This window comes from Lates calcarifer, linkage group LG13 (assembly GCF_001640805.2).
Source record: "Lates calcarifer isolate ASB-BC8 linkage group LG13, TLL_Latcal_v3, whole genome shotgun sequence".
NCBI classification, from domain to species: Eukaryota; Metazoa; Chordata; class Actinopteri; family Centropomidae; genus Lates; species Lates calcarifer.
In genome coordinates, this window is record NC_066845.1 from 6640069 (window position 1) to 6658696 (window position 18628).

An 18628-nucleotide genomic window follows, 5' to 3' on the forward strand; every position below is an offset into this window, starting at 1 on the left:
ATAAAGATGTCCCATGTAGTTTACTTCCTTGTCAACCTCAATGATGAAATCGGGAGAGACAATAACAGTCTCTGGCATTCCTCCAATCACTTGGGAACAGCCAGGGTCATCGTTTCCTCTCCCCTTATACACATATTCATTTCTTTCAGCAACCATTGATCTACAGTGACACATGATTGATTAAAAAAATTACCTAGCTCAAAGATTTGCTTTGTCTTGCGTCTTTCAGCTTTTGTGCAGATAAGGGATTATGTAGATGAAAACACCATTGCACTTTATTGACTTTGTGTCCATGTCATTGTTTCCTTGTTCGCAGGTGTGCGACAACTGGTAATGTAAGCAGATGTTGTGTGAAGTATACAAAGTCACTGAGGTCAGGGATTTGAACCATGCTAATAAATTCATAGACGTAGATGGATAAAGAAAATGAAAACAGAAAATAAAGAAAGAATGCTGAAACTAAAGGGTATTCATTACTGCTGACAGATATTTAGCCTAACAAGTAAGTTTTCAACAATGCAGTGTTGGACAGAAATAGACAGAGTGACCTCAGTTGGAGGACAAACATCTAGCAGGAAGAGCCAGACATCTGAATGGACCACAAAGACAGTCCCAAAAACACCAGTTTATATAGCTGACCTTATCAGGCTGTGCAGAGCTGATATTTCTTGCCGGCCCAGCTATGAGCTGCCTCGCTGTTTCCCCCACTATCTGCCCAGCCCAAATACCAACAGGACCCTGACCCTGTCTCCATTGCCATCAGCAGAGTAAATATTGGAAGCGATAGTTGCGGCTGATATCTCAAATGATATTATTGCTAACATCTGCAGCTCTGGCAGCTTGTGGAGCTGTGTCGGAGATTTATCTCGCTCAGTGGGTGTTGTTATGACAAACTTGTATGGAAAAGAAGAAGGTATCATTGATAGTAAGATCAAACAGTGAAAGTGAGCTAAGTGAGTGAACATAGCTGCCACTGAACTGGCTGACGACCACTCAAATGGTATCACTCATTGGGTGGTTTCACCTCAGGAACCTTTGAGAGAGCTAACAAGTGGATGACAGAACAAAAAAACCTTAACTTGCTGATTGTTCAACTGTGGTTACATGATAAAACAGAAATAAGTAACAATTCAACACTTACACTGTCTGTTTTGGAGAGAGATCAATACATAGATATACAAATACAAAGGATGACAGGATGATTTTTTAAAAATTCAACATTATTTAAACCTTGTCTAATCTTCGCAGTTCTTCAGATAGAGTTTAAACACCAAGAGGAAAAAGGGACTTTAAGTTTCCAGTTAGGTTCCTTTGGCTATTTAGTACCTGGAACCTGGTCAACAAGGGTTGATAACTGCCACTGGATGGAGTAGTTACCACTCAAAGGGTGTATCTAAGTTACATCAGATTCTGACTCATTGTCTCCTGGTCATTTCTTTATATTAAGAACACTTCCATCACTTCCCTTCTCTTAGCTCCTCATGTCAGTGCAGAAGAACATGGCATCCATACTCAATAAACAAAACAGCATTGTAAACATCTTGTTAAAGACACCACTAAATTGCCTCTTTAACATTTGAGTTTGTGATTTCAACTGTTAAAAAAATAGTAAAAATGTAATATTGTTCCATCAGAACCACAGAATAAATCTGACAAAACTTCTGAGGGTTGGGAAGCAAAACATAAATCATCTTAAGGGTGTAATAATATGGGGTCATTTCTGTTAAAGCAAGATGTTGGGCAGGGACACGGCACAGTAAGGGATCAACACAGTGAAGGGGGCAAACACTGTTTGATTTGATAGGAGGGACAAAAGGGTGAGATTACTTAATATATAGACAGACTAATATAATATTTTTTTGATAGCTTTACTGCTTAGCTTTTATTTTCACACCTTCCAATTCAGGATGAGGTCAACACCAAAGATTTTACATGAAGATACATTTCATGGCGTCTTTAACCTGCTCTCTCAAGATCTAAAAGTACAAAGATTCTCATTCCTTGAGTCAGACTTATACTTTCAAAAATCAGTACAGTGAGCATAAGCTGTACTTAGAAGTCTTCTGTTTTCAAATGGTTTACAAGAGAAATCCCTAATTAAAAACTGAATCTCTTAGGATAACTCAGCCTGAACTTTTAATTTGACACCTACATTATGCTATGCTATTATGAGACCCAGACTTATGAGCACCATAAAGTATCTGAGACTTTTAAGTAGGTGCTTTCTGCATGCATTAGATCAAGCACCAGTAACTGAGTTTGTTTACTAAAGGGAGAAGCCTCGGATCAGTGATTCAGGATAAAGAAAGAGACAAGTACTCACAGCATTCCAAGAACTGTTTTAGCCTCTCAAACACTGCATTCAAGAAACCCTGAAAAGGAAGAGATGAAGAGAGGGTGAGATAAAGTTTAATCTTGATGACATTTCTGCAGCTGAATCACTCATGATTGCTTCATCAGTATTGCCCAGAAGCAGATATATTAACAAGGGAATAACTTTAGGATCTGCAAGTTGTGTATGCATGGGCACACTTGCCTCTGTATTCAGGGGTATAAATAAAAGTGCCAGCTAAACAGTATGAAAGGGAATCAATTTTCTGTAGCCTGGTGTAGCCGTGGCTTAGTAGAGGGAAATTAGATGATAGATGGAGATGCAATCTGTTTAGTTCTGCATTAATGTTCAGCCATGAGGTCAACAGCAGTGTCATTAATCACAAATCCAGCCAACACTTCCCAACCAGCAACCACAGCTCCTAACAGAGTTAGTGAAGAAAGAGAGAGTCAAAGGAGGAGGACAGCGGAGAGGGTGGGAGGGTGATGGAGAACAGAGTTCACGGCAGACATTTGTTGAGCTAATGGTGGGAAGTTTGGAGAAAGAGGGGGAGGCGAGGTAGATGAGATAGAAGTGAAGAAAAATACCTAAAAAGAGCATGCAGTAAATTAGAAACGACTAATGCGAAAGGAAGTGCAAAATAGAAGTTTTCAGCTGAATCAGTCATGATGAAAAAGGTCTGACAACTAAAGAGGAAGAGGAGTGAGGCTCACAGCACTGCTGGGTAAATTACACCAGGATGAAGTGAAAAGTAAATGAGTGCCAGCAAAATGAATTGAGATGGTAATAAAAAGATGGAAAAATGGAGGCAGGGAGGTGGGCATCAAATAGACACGTCAGCAGTAGTGTGCAAAGTAGTTTGTAAAGGGAGATGAGAGCGTGGGTGGCAATTTAAGACTAAAATTTGGTGAATGTTTCAGCTGTGTGTAGTCAAGTGCATGAGCACAGACTCCAGGTTTAGCAGGTGGTGCCAGATTGTTTACTACAATGGTTCAAGTGAATGTGCGTCTAAGCTTTAAATAATCTACTATTTTCTTTTGGGGTGCCACAAAGATTCTCGTCAACCCCTGGATGTTGCAAGGTTACCCATATCCTGAGTGCACACACATATATAGGAAAAAAGTTAGCCAAGCGATTTTTTTTTTTTGCTGGACACAGTTTATTGACCTGCAATGGACTGGCGATCTGTTCAGGGTGTACCCTCCCTTTTGCCCAATGCTAGGTCCACCTCCAGCCCCTCCGTGACCATTACAGGGTCTTAAATGGTATAGATAATGGATGGATGGACAATCTACTGACATTCTCTCCTGTAATACCTTTCTGACAATCAAACCAGAGAGATAGTCAGTCATTCAACTGCAAATAAGTTTTAAAATTCATTACTGTGGCAGCCTGTGTGAAGACTGACAATGTCCTTCATTCTTAGTGTCAGTGTTTTCCAACTCACTGCTGTTCCCCCAGCGCTGCTGCCACTGTGGTGATTAGAAAATAAACCTCATCTGTCCAGAATGCCCATGTCATGTGTGATGAGACTCAATGTAAAACAGTTCCTTACAGGAGACCCAAGTGTGAATGCCATAAACCACTGCCACGGGGCCGTGACACACCAAGCAGGGTTTAAAGAAGTGGTGCCAACAAAGACAGATGGCTGCACTGTCTTGTATATTGTAAAAAGTTGAATTTTTGAACATGCTGCAGACTACATCCATTTACATACACATAAATTATGTGCTTGTGTGACAGGAAATACAGTAAGCAGGCAGTCTTTGTACTAAGAAGAACATCACAGAGACAAAACTAACCAGCCAACCATTTTCATCCTGCTGTGAATATGATAACAGTCTTGTCATTTGCTTAAAGTACAACTTGAGAATATGTCTTTCCAAAAAACTTGAAACTGGCACTGACAAGGCAAAACTAGAGGAGCAAAAACACAACTGGATTTTTCAAACATTGTTAGATGTGAGAGGAGGAAAACTGTTGATGGTTTGGTTAAAATTCTAACTTACTAATAGCACAAAAGTGTATGGTGATAGGATAATCACATTATTTGCCATAAAAATATATTTAATGCAAAATATATGTGCCTCATGTAAACACCTTCCCATCCATTCCATTAACCTCTATTAATAACAAACTTCCAGCATGTTCCACATTCCAGCAGTGGTCAAAGTCCAAAGATTGTGTTGAGAGATCAAGTACACAAAAACATAATATTAAGTAGCTAACAAATTACACATAAGCCTACTCACAATATTGCTCTCTCACATTGTGCATAATTAGCAAATATGGGACAAGTTTTTATTTTTTAAATGAGATTTACTGTTAAAGTTCAGCCTGGTCTGCTGTATGCGACACATCATGACTTAGTTGGGCATTGTTAGTCTTGCAGATAAGTTCAGTTTTCTGCAGGCTGCTAAATTTCCTCTTTGGTAGGTAAACTGCAGAATATTTTCTAAAGTCCCTGACAGAAATCAAATTAAATAATGTAATATGATTAGGGTTCTTTTTCCCAGCATCACACCCGTGACTAAAGAAGAGCAAAATCAGAGATGACAAGCCATCAACATCTTGAAGACCTAACCAGTAATTCAGAAAGAAGGAATGTGACACATCTTTAAACCATCACAGGAAATATTTTAAAATAGTTATTAATATTTTATCCATCCAAAAACATTAAACTGAAATGAAATCTGAGGAGGTAGTTAATAATAGTAAAAATGATCTGCATGAGGATTTCCATTACTAAATGGAAAAAGCAGTGTAGGGAACAACGGGCATAATCAATGAGTTAATCAGACATTTGCTATTCAGCAATGGGGTTCATTTAAAATAAATCAATAACTGCATTGCAATTGACAACAGTTAAATTTCAGTTTCATTCGTTCCAGGTCATGAAAGCTGACAGTCAGACACAACCAGGTTGAAACCTGAACACAGGTCATGATTACTTTCAAACATGTGGCAAGTCAATGGAAAGACACAAGTAGATTCACTAAAGGCAATGCCAACATAAGCAGAATTTTTGGGGGTTGTTTTGTTTTGTTTTTTCCATTTCAGAAAAAAAAAAAAAAAAAGCATGCTTGTCCTGAGGCTGTAGGACTCCGCAACACAGAGATGTACAGAGACAACAGGGATGAAAACAAAACAACTAGAGCAAGCTATGAAATCACTGAGATAAGTGAGTAACTAGATGTTGACGCATGATGCCATGATGCTGCTTATTTTTAACTATACAGCAGCCAAAAAGACAAAGCCTCAATCTTAGTCTTGTTTAAAAGATTATACTACCTGCTGTTATAGGCAGTGAAATAAATCTCAACAAAAACAAAACATTATTTGATTTTACAATAGCATAAGGTATTGCTGTGTCCTGAGAAAGGAACTAAATTCACAGTGGCATATTATTTCTGTGTTAGCTCACCCTTAGCTGAATAATAAAAAGGATGAAAAATGGTATCGACAAGCAAAGGCAAGGATAAGTGAGTCTGAGATATTAACAGCACATACATCTAAACATGAAATATTAACTCCAAACCATTACGTCTGCTCACTGAACTGGAATAACCAGCCACAGCTCAAGGCAAATGACATTTTAATGCAAGTATTTCAACCATTATACAATCTTCAGCCTGCAAACTAAAAGTTGTCTCATTAGTAGAATAATAGCACTGAATTCTCTCTGTCAAAAAACGTCCTTGCCATCTCCCAGTTAACAGAGAGAGAGAGAAAAAAACAAATAAACCAATAAAGGAAAAGAAATAGGAACAAACACAACAATAGAGAAAAAGGGATAGAGAGGGGGAGCTTAGCAGCAACTCAGAGCAGGTTGTCATAATATTAATGACATGTTGACCTTCTATGACTACATGTACTGTATCTCAAAAAGACAATTTTGTTGTCTTTTTTCTTTTTTCATTCATCAATTGTTGTGTTTTTTAATTGATTAAGTCTATGAATGTCAACAATGAAATAGGCTGTTTGTTAGGGTTAGGAATCTTTGAGCAGTTCACTTTGAATTTGCCTGGGGGCCATAATTCAAGTCAAATCATTTTCTTCAACCAGTTTTATCCAGACAAGTGTTTTTATTTTTCTATTAGAAAAGAATGCCATTTGTCTCAGGGCTGCCTTGTTCACAGTACTAAAGGCTTGAGGTCTTGAAGTTTGCATAACTATTTTAGAAAAAAACTCCTGCTCTTTTTATTTGCATCAGTCAACAGTGAATTCAGTCAATCAATCAATGAATCAAGAGCAGTTAGCTTGACTGCTCATGTTTCATCCACCAGCAAACTCAGAACATGAGTAAATCATTCTAGTTTTACAAAGCCCACTGCAGTAAGAACCTGAAGTCCCTACTTGGGTTTAGTCTCAGGTTTTCCTCACACATATTTTAATCCTATATGCATGAGCAGTTGCTCAGTATAGTATAGTCAGCAGCATCAAATGACTGCACTGTGTGCTCAGGGGACACAGCTGTAGGTACAGACTTTATGGGCACAGGTGCAAGAATACTATCTATTTTCAATACCCAAACCTACCCTGCAGATTTCTACATTGAAAATTACAATTCCAAGTGTATGTTTCTCTTATTTAAAATAAAAGACTAAAGTCATACTTTCATGGTCGCTCCAGCTCTTAACTTATCAGTAATAAGTTTTTACCATTACTCTCTAAAACCAGCTATTCTTTCACCAAACCTTGACCAACAAAATAGGAAGCAGACAGAGTGCAGCTTGAGTTCAAAGGACTTGACTAAATCTATTAACTCTGAGCCACAAGGGAATCAAAACCCCACCGAGACAAATGTTTCATTTTTATTTTTTTTTATTTTTTTGGTTTCTTTTTTTACCAGAAAGATTTAGACTAAATTGAATTAACAGTTTCATGAATTTGGACTTTCTTCACACTCAGAGTGGGAAGAGAGCTCATACAGAACTCTTGACTCTTTGAACCGAGACAAGGCTTAAGGCACTTTCAATCATCACAGCCATCCGCATTTTGCACACTATGATTGGAGTTATTTTCAACTCAAAACACCAACAGAAAAATATCAGCTTTTCCAAAATACCAGTGCCGCAGCTGTAACAACTCACCATCACTTCCATATTCTGTTGTGGCTCTTGAAATCCATGCACAGTCAACTTGCGAAGCACTGAAAGGGTTATATAGAAAAAAAAATTAATATACAGGATTGTCAATTGTCACATGAATGCACATGAATACTCCCAAAAGTTCAAAACTCTTCCGCTTGATTGCGTTTTTGCATAAAGGTGGAATCATGTGCTGACATTATGCAATATGCAACCAGTTATTTAAGGCCATGATTTACTTACCATGTTGTATAAATAGATTGCTGTATCTCTTTGCATGAGAATGCAGTTGTTCCATGCGTGTTTTACATAAGTGCGTGTGTGAGTTTGCGTGTGTGTGCAAATGTTGCTACCTTTTAGAGAAAGCAGTGTCCTCTCCAGTGAGCTGAGCGCTGCAGCCTCATCTCTGGCATAGATCTGTTGAAGGAAGCAGTCCGTGTGATGGCCCCACAGGGAGCAGGCAAAGCTATAGATGCCCGACGCCAGCTGCCAACATACACATAAACAGTACAGTCGATCACACACAGATAAAATTAAACTGGATTAGTGATCATGTTCAAGCAGCGGGCATTTGAGGTCATTCTGGTGAGCTCATGAAATTAATAACAAGTGTATCTGCACACCAGATGTAGGTGCAAACTTCACCTATTACCCACAGTCCCTGTGACTGTAACCCACAGTCAGTCGCACTGATGCCGATGCAAATACAAAAGCAGTTACACATAATACACTCACATAGAACAAACACACACAGGGAGCAGAGAGAGACCTCTGAGTCATAAGTCTAATTTAGCTCTGAATGAACTTCTATTACAGTCACTGCCATAACATTATTTGGGCTCAAACCAATTACATTTTTTTCAATGAAGGCATTCTCCTGTAGAGGCAAAACAAGATCATCAAAGGTAGACAAAAGTACTCTCAGTCCAGTCAACTGTGAAGTATACAGACTGGCTCAGTAGCTTAGAAAATATAATAAATCTGCCATGGCACAATAATGAGCTTTGTTTTCATAAAAAGAATAAACAGAACAGAAAAGAGGTAAACATCACATCTCAGTAACTACTCAAACATAATGGCTCAATACCTAAGCACTTCAGTGTGATAATGCTTCTGGACTGCTAAACTGTCTGATACACTTGCACCGTTAAATGCAACGTTTAAAGAAATGCCTGATATTTAATTACAGCACATGAAAATGAGTCTGTGAAAAGCTTCAATGACAATGCCACATGCGTAAGAAAAAGGAACTAAGCAGCTCATGGACAGAATGTGCTGTAGGTAACACTGATGTGTCAAGTGAGAGCCAGTGGTTGGTGACGTATGCCTGCTGAAAGAGAAATCCCTGCTTTGACAGCACAGCATAGGCTTTGATAGATTCTTTACAGAAAACTGCAAGGCTGGCAAGTTTCTTCTTTGGAGAGATTTCTCTGGAGCTTGCCACTTTCCATTCCTTAGATCCCAGACTTAATCCAACGCACGGAACCCTAAAAGTGATGAACCAAGTTTAGGAAAAAATCTCAAGTTCTTCTTTGGACTTCCTCACTCTTGGTGTTCTGTTTACAGGCAATCAACTGACGTGCGTGTCTAGCACTCTAAGGTCATTTTAACCGAACTCTACATGGCATGTTTGACAGCACAGATACATATTCCTACAAATGATATACATGGTGGTTAGTATACAATGTTTTAAAAATGTTACGTGACTTTCTAAGGTGTGTTTGAATACTAACCACCTACTGACACCAGTGATGTTTTGTAATTGGTCCTATGGTGGAGCATTCAGTTTTGTCTTCCTACCTTCTGTTGCCTCCACAGAAAGACAAAGGACAAAGGACTCAGAGGTCTCCGCTCCATATACCTATTTGAGACGTGCACATTTATGTGTACAGGACAGGAGGATTTACATGATGCTTCATTGTCTCGCAGATATTGTCTTGCAGATATTTCCAGGCTGTCACACTCACAGACTAAACATAATGATGAAATGAAGGTGTCATGAAAAATTACAATCATCATCCAGTAATTAGAGCTCAGCCAAGACAAGTTTCTTTAAATAACCTCTGAACCAACTTTGTCCTGATATTCAAAACTATGTTTAAAATAACTTTTAGAGAATATCTGGAGAAACGATATGAGGATACTACAGGAGCTGTGTACCAACAATGATGCCACAATCAGAGTATTCTTAAGGCAGCGACTGAAGGTGAAACAAACAAGTCACACCTGCTGTTTGCTATCAAGCACAAGACAAGACAATCACACAACAGGGAGTTTTTTTCCACACAAACAAAAAAGACTTGATCTGCATGGCAGAAGGTGAGGCTTTTCAAAGCTTGATGCAATTTACTGAGCCAGACTATACTATCCCTGTCATGACCCCAGGTGGCACACTGCACTGAAAAGGATAATGAAAAAGCACAACAAGAACTGAAAAAAATAGCCCTCACCACAAGCTACTGGAGTCCCCTGACAACAGATTACATCACCATAAAATGCAGCTTCATAACAGTGGCCTGACAGATTCTATGCACTCTCCTGATAACTACGACTATGTCAATTCGGTCTCCAATTTCATTTTTTTTGTTCTACAGTATATAAAAGAGGCTGGCCAGACAGAGAAAAGCAGTTGGTTATTTAGCTGGCAGCCGGCGATTGGGGAACCATCTGAATTCCAATTAATGAGTTTGGTGAATTGTTGCTGAATCATTCAAGAGAGAATTCCAGTGCATCTAAGAACCAATTATTTTTCCCCACTCATGTGATGTGTGTTTTTTTGTGTTTATGTGTTTAAAAACCTCAGCAGTTGCAAGGCCTGTGTGTATCTATGTGTATGCTCCTTTTCACAGCTGCAGACAGAGACAACAGAGAGGCAAATTTCAATAAAAGCAAACAATTTCTTCCATCTGCATGCTGATTCCCTATTCCAGCAGGGAGAACTCACAAACCAAAGCTATCCAAGTGCAGTTCATTTCATTTGACAGTGTTTATGAATACCCATCCTGTGGGATATTGTCCCTCTATTGCTATTCAAAAGCACAGGGCCAGCAGAGACAGCAGTTATCACCTGCCCCATTCCGCTCTTAACTTATTGCATGTTTGAGAGTCACAAAAAAAAAACAAACAAACAAGCTGAACAAAATATGCAGTGTCTTTATGACAATGCAGTGTCTTTACAGCTTCTCCATATTTCTATGCTTTTCATGCCAGTGAGTCACAAAGTTTGAAATTTCAGCTGAAATGTTCCTGTAAATGAACATTTATGACTGATCACATAACCACAAAAAACGGTTATGTGATCATAACCAGAAATAGCAAGTGTCACCGTTGCAGAGAAAACATTCTACATAAAAATATTATTACCAGAACATGTAAGCCATGCACTTGGGAAGTAAAGAGGACAAGGTCTGGGTCAATGATTCATAAATACAACTGCTGTGTTTTGAGAGCAATGTACTATTCTGAGTGGGGAAAATAAAAAATAAAGCTATTCAAAAGGCACAAATACATTTCTTTTTTTGTTGATTTCGTGAGTGTGTGTTTGTGTCTCTCTGAGGAAGCATTTATATTATACTGCTGACAGCATAATGTATTCTATTGTTGTGTTATACCTCTCTCAGTGTGGTTTTAAAAGTGTTCCTATGCTGTTGAATACAGTGAAATAACAAAAATGCAGGTGTTTTGAGTATTACAGTGTATCTGCCTTACATACAGTACGGCCCGCTGGACTCTGCGAAACAGCAGACATACAGCATGAACAGTGGATGATGTTTAGATTTATTTTCATATGTCATCTTCCATGTTACTGCTCAGGGTAATGTCATCCACAGGTGAACTGTAAGAGTGAGACTGCACAATTACCCTGTTTGGTGGAAACCAGATCCCATTACTCAATAATATCATTTTCAATTGTACAGCTGCATTATGAAACACTGCCATTCAAGCATGGCCTATTTAGCAAAGTAAGGCTTTTCTCAAGTGCTGACTACCTGTGGTGTCTGTTGATGGATCCATTTTCAAAATTAAATGTTTTCTTTTTCTTCCACTCTCTCTTTGCTTACATTTAGTCTCCAATTTATCATCAAAATAGGAGAGGAAAAGTATACCATTATGAATTTCTGCAAATTTGTGGTGTCATTTTTTTTTTCCAATATTCTTATTTTTATAGATAAAGGTAGCAGCACTGAGCCTTTCTCCTTTATCCAGTTCTCTCCTCACTTTCTCCATTTCTTTCTAAAACTCCTTGCTTTAACTAATTCACATTTCTAAAAGTCAGGAGGCAGAAATCACTTCTATAAGTGTCACAGTTCCATTCTCATTCTCCTTGAATACAGCCTCGACTTTATCTTTACTCCATTTTCTTCATTACTCCATAACTTCTTCTTATGTGATCCCTCCTCCTGTCAGCAGCAGCCCTTGGTTACTTCAATCACTTCCTCTCCTACACACCCACACACCCTGCCTTTCTTTATCACCCCCTCTCTCCCCTTTTCCTCTGCTATCTGTTTAGCACTTTGCCTGGCGAAGTTGAAGAGTTCACAGCCCAAATCACAGCAAGTGGGCCAGGAAAACAAATAGCTAGTCAATGTGCTGCTGCTGTCAGTGCATCATCTCCCATGATGCAGTCAACATGCTCTACCACCTGTTTTAGCTGGGATGAAGGACTAGAGAGAAGTGCAAACACTCATCGAGTACAAGAAGACTTGTTGGAACACCCACACACACGTAACGGTACTTATGCACACATTATGTCTGCACTAAACAGAAACAGCGTAAACATAGAGGGTAAAGAGTGAGCTTAGAAGTCAAGAGATACTTAGCTGTCCAATTCAGACTTGTGAAGTTTTTCCATAAATTTCTGTGAATAAGTGGCAACATTCAGGAAACCAGTGGCTGATTCTCTCAAAAACACAAATAATCAAGTCTCACACTTTTGTTAGGTAATGAGATCACGTGGGGTCATAATAAGTTTTTGCTGCTACTGTTCAGCTCATGATTGAACAATTAGTGTGATATTGGCATGGTGAACAGAGCCTTACCACAGGAGACAGTATTCACAGATGGAGTGGTGTATACAAATAACCAGCATGAAAAATACAAACAGCTGCAGAAAATGAGGTCTATTATGGTTCAAAATCCTATCAGTCAGACTTCACATTAAAAAATACTTAGACTCAAGGGGCGAAGCATGTCATCAGAACTGAAATTAACAGCGTTGCCTTGTCCTTTTTGTCGTCCCCTCTTCTCAACGTGTGGTGTGTACACACACTAGCCACTGATCCAGCTATGTCGTGACAGGGGAGAGAGAGCATGACATGGGCCATTTAGCATCAAAGTCATCAGTGCATCATTTAAAAACTGCATTGTTTAATGGGGCTGGGACTGCCTTTGTTCCTCGTTTTGCCTAAGGGCACGCATTTTGGCACAGGGGATGCCTCTGCACGACGTCCAACTATTTGGTCACAGTCACTGCTTCTGATGTCCACTGTCTTTGTCACTCTCTTTCTCCCTTCGTTGGTCTGTTTGATTGTCTTATTCCCCTAAACCCCTTCTCTTCACTGACTGTCTCTCTGCTCAAGTCTTATGTTCTTTAAAACCACGGATGGCAAAAAAAAAAAAGAGCATCTGCTCTGATTCACTGCCTCTCTGAAAGAAACATTAACTTGTCACACAAGCAGACCTCCCTTCAACACAATCTCCTTTACACACACAAGCAGCAACGCAGACAAATCTATTCCCAAGCATGTCAATCATGCTCGAGTCATGCATGAAAACAGACACACATGCATGCACAGGGACTCTTGCTGCTATAAATCTAGTATTTGACATGAATCTTACAGTAGCTGAACAGCATCTCCTACAGGCAAAACATGAAAGTGAAAAACCAGCAACTCTTGAGATAATCTTACTATTCATCTATTCATATTCAAAGGGTTTTAGAGGAAAAAAAGAGCAACAGAAAAAAAGGAACATGAGAAAGTCAGGGGGCTGAACACAAGAAGAGAAAAAGAAGGCAAACTACAAAAGCAGCAAAGTTCAGAAGACAGAGTAAAACTTTTATTTTTCTTTACTTGTTGACCTACAGTCAGCTTGTAATTAGGTGTACACAGCCACTACATAAAGTGCGCAGGACAAAAAGGCTAATGATGATGAGATTTTAAAAAATAAGGCTGTAAAAATGAGAGTGGTGATAAAATAACTGACAAAGAGCTAAAACTGTCAACTTACATCCTGAAAAAGTCGCCTGTCTTGTGCCAGACGTTTGGACGCTAGGGTTTTGGTGACATGATAGAAGGTTAGCAGCGCTCTGTGCTGCTGCAGGCCATCCTGACCCTTCACGGACTCAAGCAGAATGGGGATGAGCTCTGGCCATTGCCTGGGGCAGTCCAGACGGGCCACCTTGGCTATCAGTACTGCGATCTGGGTCGCTATCTGTTGGAAAAACAGAGAGAAAAGAAAATGACCCTCGGCAAAGCATAAACACAGCAGAAGGTGGTTATGCCAATAGAAACTTGATGGGTATTTTTCTACATCTAGAGCATTCTGAAACACTTATCATTACTCATTTTTAATGTCTCATTTAAAATGAGTAGTTTGGACAAATAGGACACAAAATATGAAACTATTGTACACAACAGAGTTCACACCATACTGTTTACATATACAGGTGTGTTCGATATTCATAGCTTTTAGTATAAGGACAATAGGTCTGAAAGGTTGATCGTGTGACCTTGTCACAGCTTCACTTGTCGTAATATTTCTCAACAACACTAAGTGCAGCTAGCTGAGCAATTATTATTCAAGTCTGCCCATTTCTTTGGCACTGACGAGGGCTGAGACATCTAATCATTTAAGATAAACGAGGAGGTCCAGAGTGTTCAGACTGAAAATGACACTTTATACCTTAGCCGTTAGTGGACAATAAATACAATACTGGCATAAATGTCCAGTTGAATCCAAAAGGCAGAGATGTGGTTTTTGATGGTAACAACAGATAAACACTTAGTTGCCAGTTTACTAGGGCGACAAAGCTAAAAGTAATGCAGTCTAATCCAACAGTTCTGCAACAAATTCTCACCCTGTAAAGGTTAGACTGCTCAGTTTCTGTTGAAACCATTTTATAAAGATGTTGATTTAACATAATGGTCATTTCATAGGCAGTTGTTTGATGTGATGTTAGTTAGAGACAAGAGAATGAGAATTTATTGTCTCTAGAATGCATGCTTTGATAAACACCCCTATATGCCTGCTCAACATTTTTAACAATCTCATTTAACTAAGTAATAAAAATCAGTGAGCATGCAAATTTAATTTTCAAGTATCAATAAGTCATTATGTTTTCTAAGAAATCGAGGTGACTTCACAAAATTTATCTGGGTTATACAACTTCTACCTGTCAACTGTCCACACACTGGGACACCCACACTCACATGCACAATCCCCTCTGGAGTTCTGATTGGACAGAGAGCAGTTCTGACTGGGGAGACATATGGTGTTTAAATGGCATTCATTGCCTGCCATATGGACCCTATCAGTCCTGATGTTGGAGGGCTGTCCCTCAGGGACATACAAGCTGTAGGAAGTAGGATGGATGGCCACCATTCAGGCCACTTCCATGTCCCTCAGTCAGATGTATTACACTATGCTTGATTCCTGAATTATTTGTTTGTTGCAACATCTCCTGAGAACTATAAAATGGATGGCTTATCAAGAAACTTCTTTACCCTTGAATAAAGTCCCTGTATGCATTATCAGTGGTGCATTTTAGAACAATTTGAAATTTGGCAAATGACAGTTTGTTTGAGCATATCCACTACTGGTAAAAAATAGTGTACCTACAGTAAATCAAACACAAAAATCATAATCAAAACATTAAGGTTATTGGCTGATTCATTCATGTTATTCAAAGCATGTCATTTATTTTAGTTTGGCAATGATTAATCAATCACAGTGAAGGCAATTCTTTAACTCAAAATAAACAATGTTATTTAATTGCATTTCCAGTCTGATTGAGTTAAGGGAGAAACATATAAGTCTCTCCTTTGAGCCCTGGCACACAAGGCAGCTAGGATCATAAAGCAGGATCGTGGGTGATGCAGCTATAATGTATTCCAACATTTGCACTGAAAACTCACATCATTACATCAACACCCTACTATGCAGCAAATGATTGGAATTCTGAATGTGTTATATAACATAGCCTTCTTAATGCCAGTACTGGGTGCCAAGTCTTTATTACTTTACTAATGGAAAATCTCCTTCCATACGGGAATCATGGTGTGTGTATGGTACACTGCAGTACATTTATAATCATAACAGTTGTCTTCCTATGGGACTAATGGGAATATAGGGATTTTGTCTACATTATTTCTTTTCCTCTTCGTTTGTGATCAGATTTGTGTATTTGGAATGGAACAGCTGGTCTGATATAACTAATTCTCAAAGCCTTCTGAAAATTCAAAACACTTTTGGTGTCAACAGGTGGTGGAAATACAATGGCAGTATGGAAAATGCTGCCAGTGTATTTCATACCACCTGCCTTCACACCACTTCCTTAATGAGAACGACAGGGCTTCTAAAGGTTCACCCCCTCCTCTCACTTCATTCCTTGAATGTACAAGGAGGCGAAGTTTAAAACAAAATATGGTGAAAGTCTTTTCTTGAGAGTTTACCTGACCAAATTATACAAAGAAACTGTGACTGTTATTCAATATAGTTGGAATTCAGCACAGGTTTAATAATAGTGGAGTGGACTTCCATGCTTAAGCCAAATTACTACAATTAAGTAGTACTTGACATTCTCTATACTTTGCACTATAACAACTATATTATAGCACAAGAGTCTAAGGATAGAAAGTGACGTATTCTGCACTCACTGTAAAGCCCTTTGAGACAAATTTGTGATTTATGATTTTGGGCTATACAAATAACATTGACTTGATGACATTAATTTTGACAGCAGTGATTGCAGATCAAGTATTTAACTGAAAACTTTTGCAAGAAAGTAATCATACAGTAACATAGTCAATGTCCTTGTAAATGACACGGTTTTAGACAACATAATTTAATCAGAATCAGTGAGTTTCATTCTACCAGTATCTGGGGCTGAAACTGATTTTTCTTTTTTTAATTTTTCACATGATTTTCCATTTTTTTCGCCACTAACCTGATTGACAGGCTCATTGAAGTTTGTGATGAGACCAGCACGCAATGACGTCTTCTCTTCTTCTGATAATGCACTGTGAACAAACCAACGAAAAAGATGTTCAGAGGAGGTAAGGACTGGAGGAAAGAGAAAAGAGTGAAGAAAAGGTTCTTAATGCAGATAAAACAGACAAACAAACAAAAACATACGTAGACCAATAACTGTGGTTAATCAGTGCCTCTCAATAATCACATTTACCCAAGCTGACACCAGCATGGGCTTTAAGAGACAAAAAAGACAGAAAGAAATAAGACTAAAAAGAAAAATAAGAATGTCACAGATCAAAACATAAGGATGCATAAGGGGATACATACAAATTACATGCAAAAACTGGAGGAAAAAAAAAGACAGAGGCAACTTTTAAACCCACTTCCTTCATGCTGGAGGCGAGAGCACTAACCACTGAGCCACCATGTCGCAATATGACAGCAGGGTGCCAGCTGCCCTGGCCTAGTTGAACGCAGCTCATACCCTAAGTGACTCCTTTCAATATAATTTCAAATTCTAGACATGCAAACCGAAAACTTTAATATGGTGAAGATATGAATATGACATCAATCTGCCAAGTTGTTATGGGATCAATTAAATCCCTGTGTAACACTCTATAGTACAGGACCTGCCAGCTGCCTGATTTAATCAGTAAGCTTTGGATAAACCCTCTGCTCTTCTCCAACTCACATCTTGAAGTCTGCAACGTGAGTTTTTGCAAACAAAGTAGGGGTTGTGTAGAAGACAGTGTGAATCTGTACATAAATACAATGTATAATGTATAATTTATACAGTCTATTTCAACTGCAGCTGAAGCTACACATGGGCGAGTGTTTGATGTGAAGAGTGAGGAATGAATCACGTTGTAACCTTGGGCAGGGAGAGAGGCGATATGGGTGGAAAACAAATTACGAGGAGGGAGTGTGTGAATTAGTGAAACAAGATTTACTACGCACACATATTTTGAGAATGTTGGCGTAAGGCAAGCTTGAAAGAAATAGGGGTGAGAGATTAAAAGATATATTAACACATGCAAGTGTTTGCTTGAGCCTTGAACCTGATAGCGGTGGAGGGGGGGGGGGGGGGTCAAGTAAAGTACAACGAGAATGAACAGTGTGGCTGTATCCAGAAAAAATCTCCCACTTTTGGTGAGGCAGCTTATTTCTCAAGTGCATTAGTTTCACTGTTTACATTGTACTGTCTTAGTATCAGTTTGTCGGTCATCTGTAGAGCACTTTGAATAGCACCAGCTTGTACAAAAGGTCCTATACAAACAAAAATGTACTGACTGATTGATACTGTTGTTTACACATGGATAATAAAAAATTCTGGTTTCATAATGTCGACAATGATGGACAAATGCCAGGCATGTGCACAGTTCTAGATATGATTAATAAAGCGGAATGAGAGGGGTTTTTTCCAAGTTATGAAAAAGCAGCTGACCTTTTTCACAGCAGAACTTTAGACTCATCACAGCAGAAAAAAGTGCAGGTGGAACTAATAACATTAATGATGGCCTCATTACAGTTTAGTGACCCAGGAAGCCATGGCAGTGGTGTACTGGTATATAGGCATTTTTATTTTTATTACTTATGCTTGTGCTTTTTTAGCTGCAAAGTATATTCAAAGTAAGTCTATTCAGCCACTAGAAGGTGTCCTTTAAAACAGTATGACCAAAGTGAAGGGCTTACTGTTTGATTCTTGCTCATTGAGGGACTGATGCAAAAACCTCACATTTTCCAGTGATGCGCATTAATTACTAATGTACCTGGACAACAAATATCTTACAGTCCAACTTAAAGCCAGACTGAAATCACATTTAGTCATCCCTTTCTACAGTCATAAACAACAAATGTTAATGGTCTTTTAAATATGAAAAGGAAGGAAAAAGTATTTAGGGAAATATCAGGTATGCTCCTTTTTAGTCTCAGCTGGTGTGTGTCAGTGTCTGTGTTTGGTTGATAGCAGCTGGCAGACTGCCATAGTCTTAGTATGATATGAGAGAACATAAAC

General features: G+C 38.8%; 1 protein-coding gene across 1 annotated transcript in view; it reads right to left on the reverse strand.

Moving 5' to 3' along the window:
• Positions 1–18628, reverse strand: part of ipo11 (importin 11) — a 111271-nt gene that overhangs the window by 84292 nt on the left and 8351 nt on the right. Inside the window, 5 exon segments of the mRNA XM_018675240.2 lie at positions 2324–2372; positions 7426–7484; positions 7776–7908; positions 13651–13854; positions 16589–16661. Coding sequence (XP_018530756.1) covers positions 2324–2372; positions 7426–7484; positions 7776–7908; positions 13651–13854; positions 16589–16661 — 518 coding nt within the window.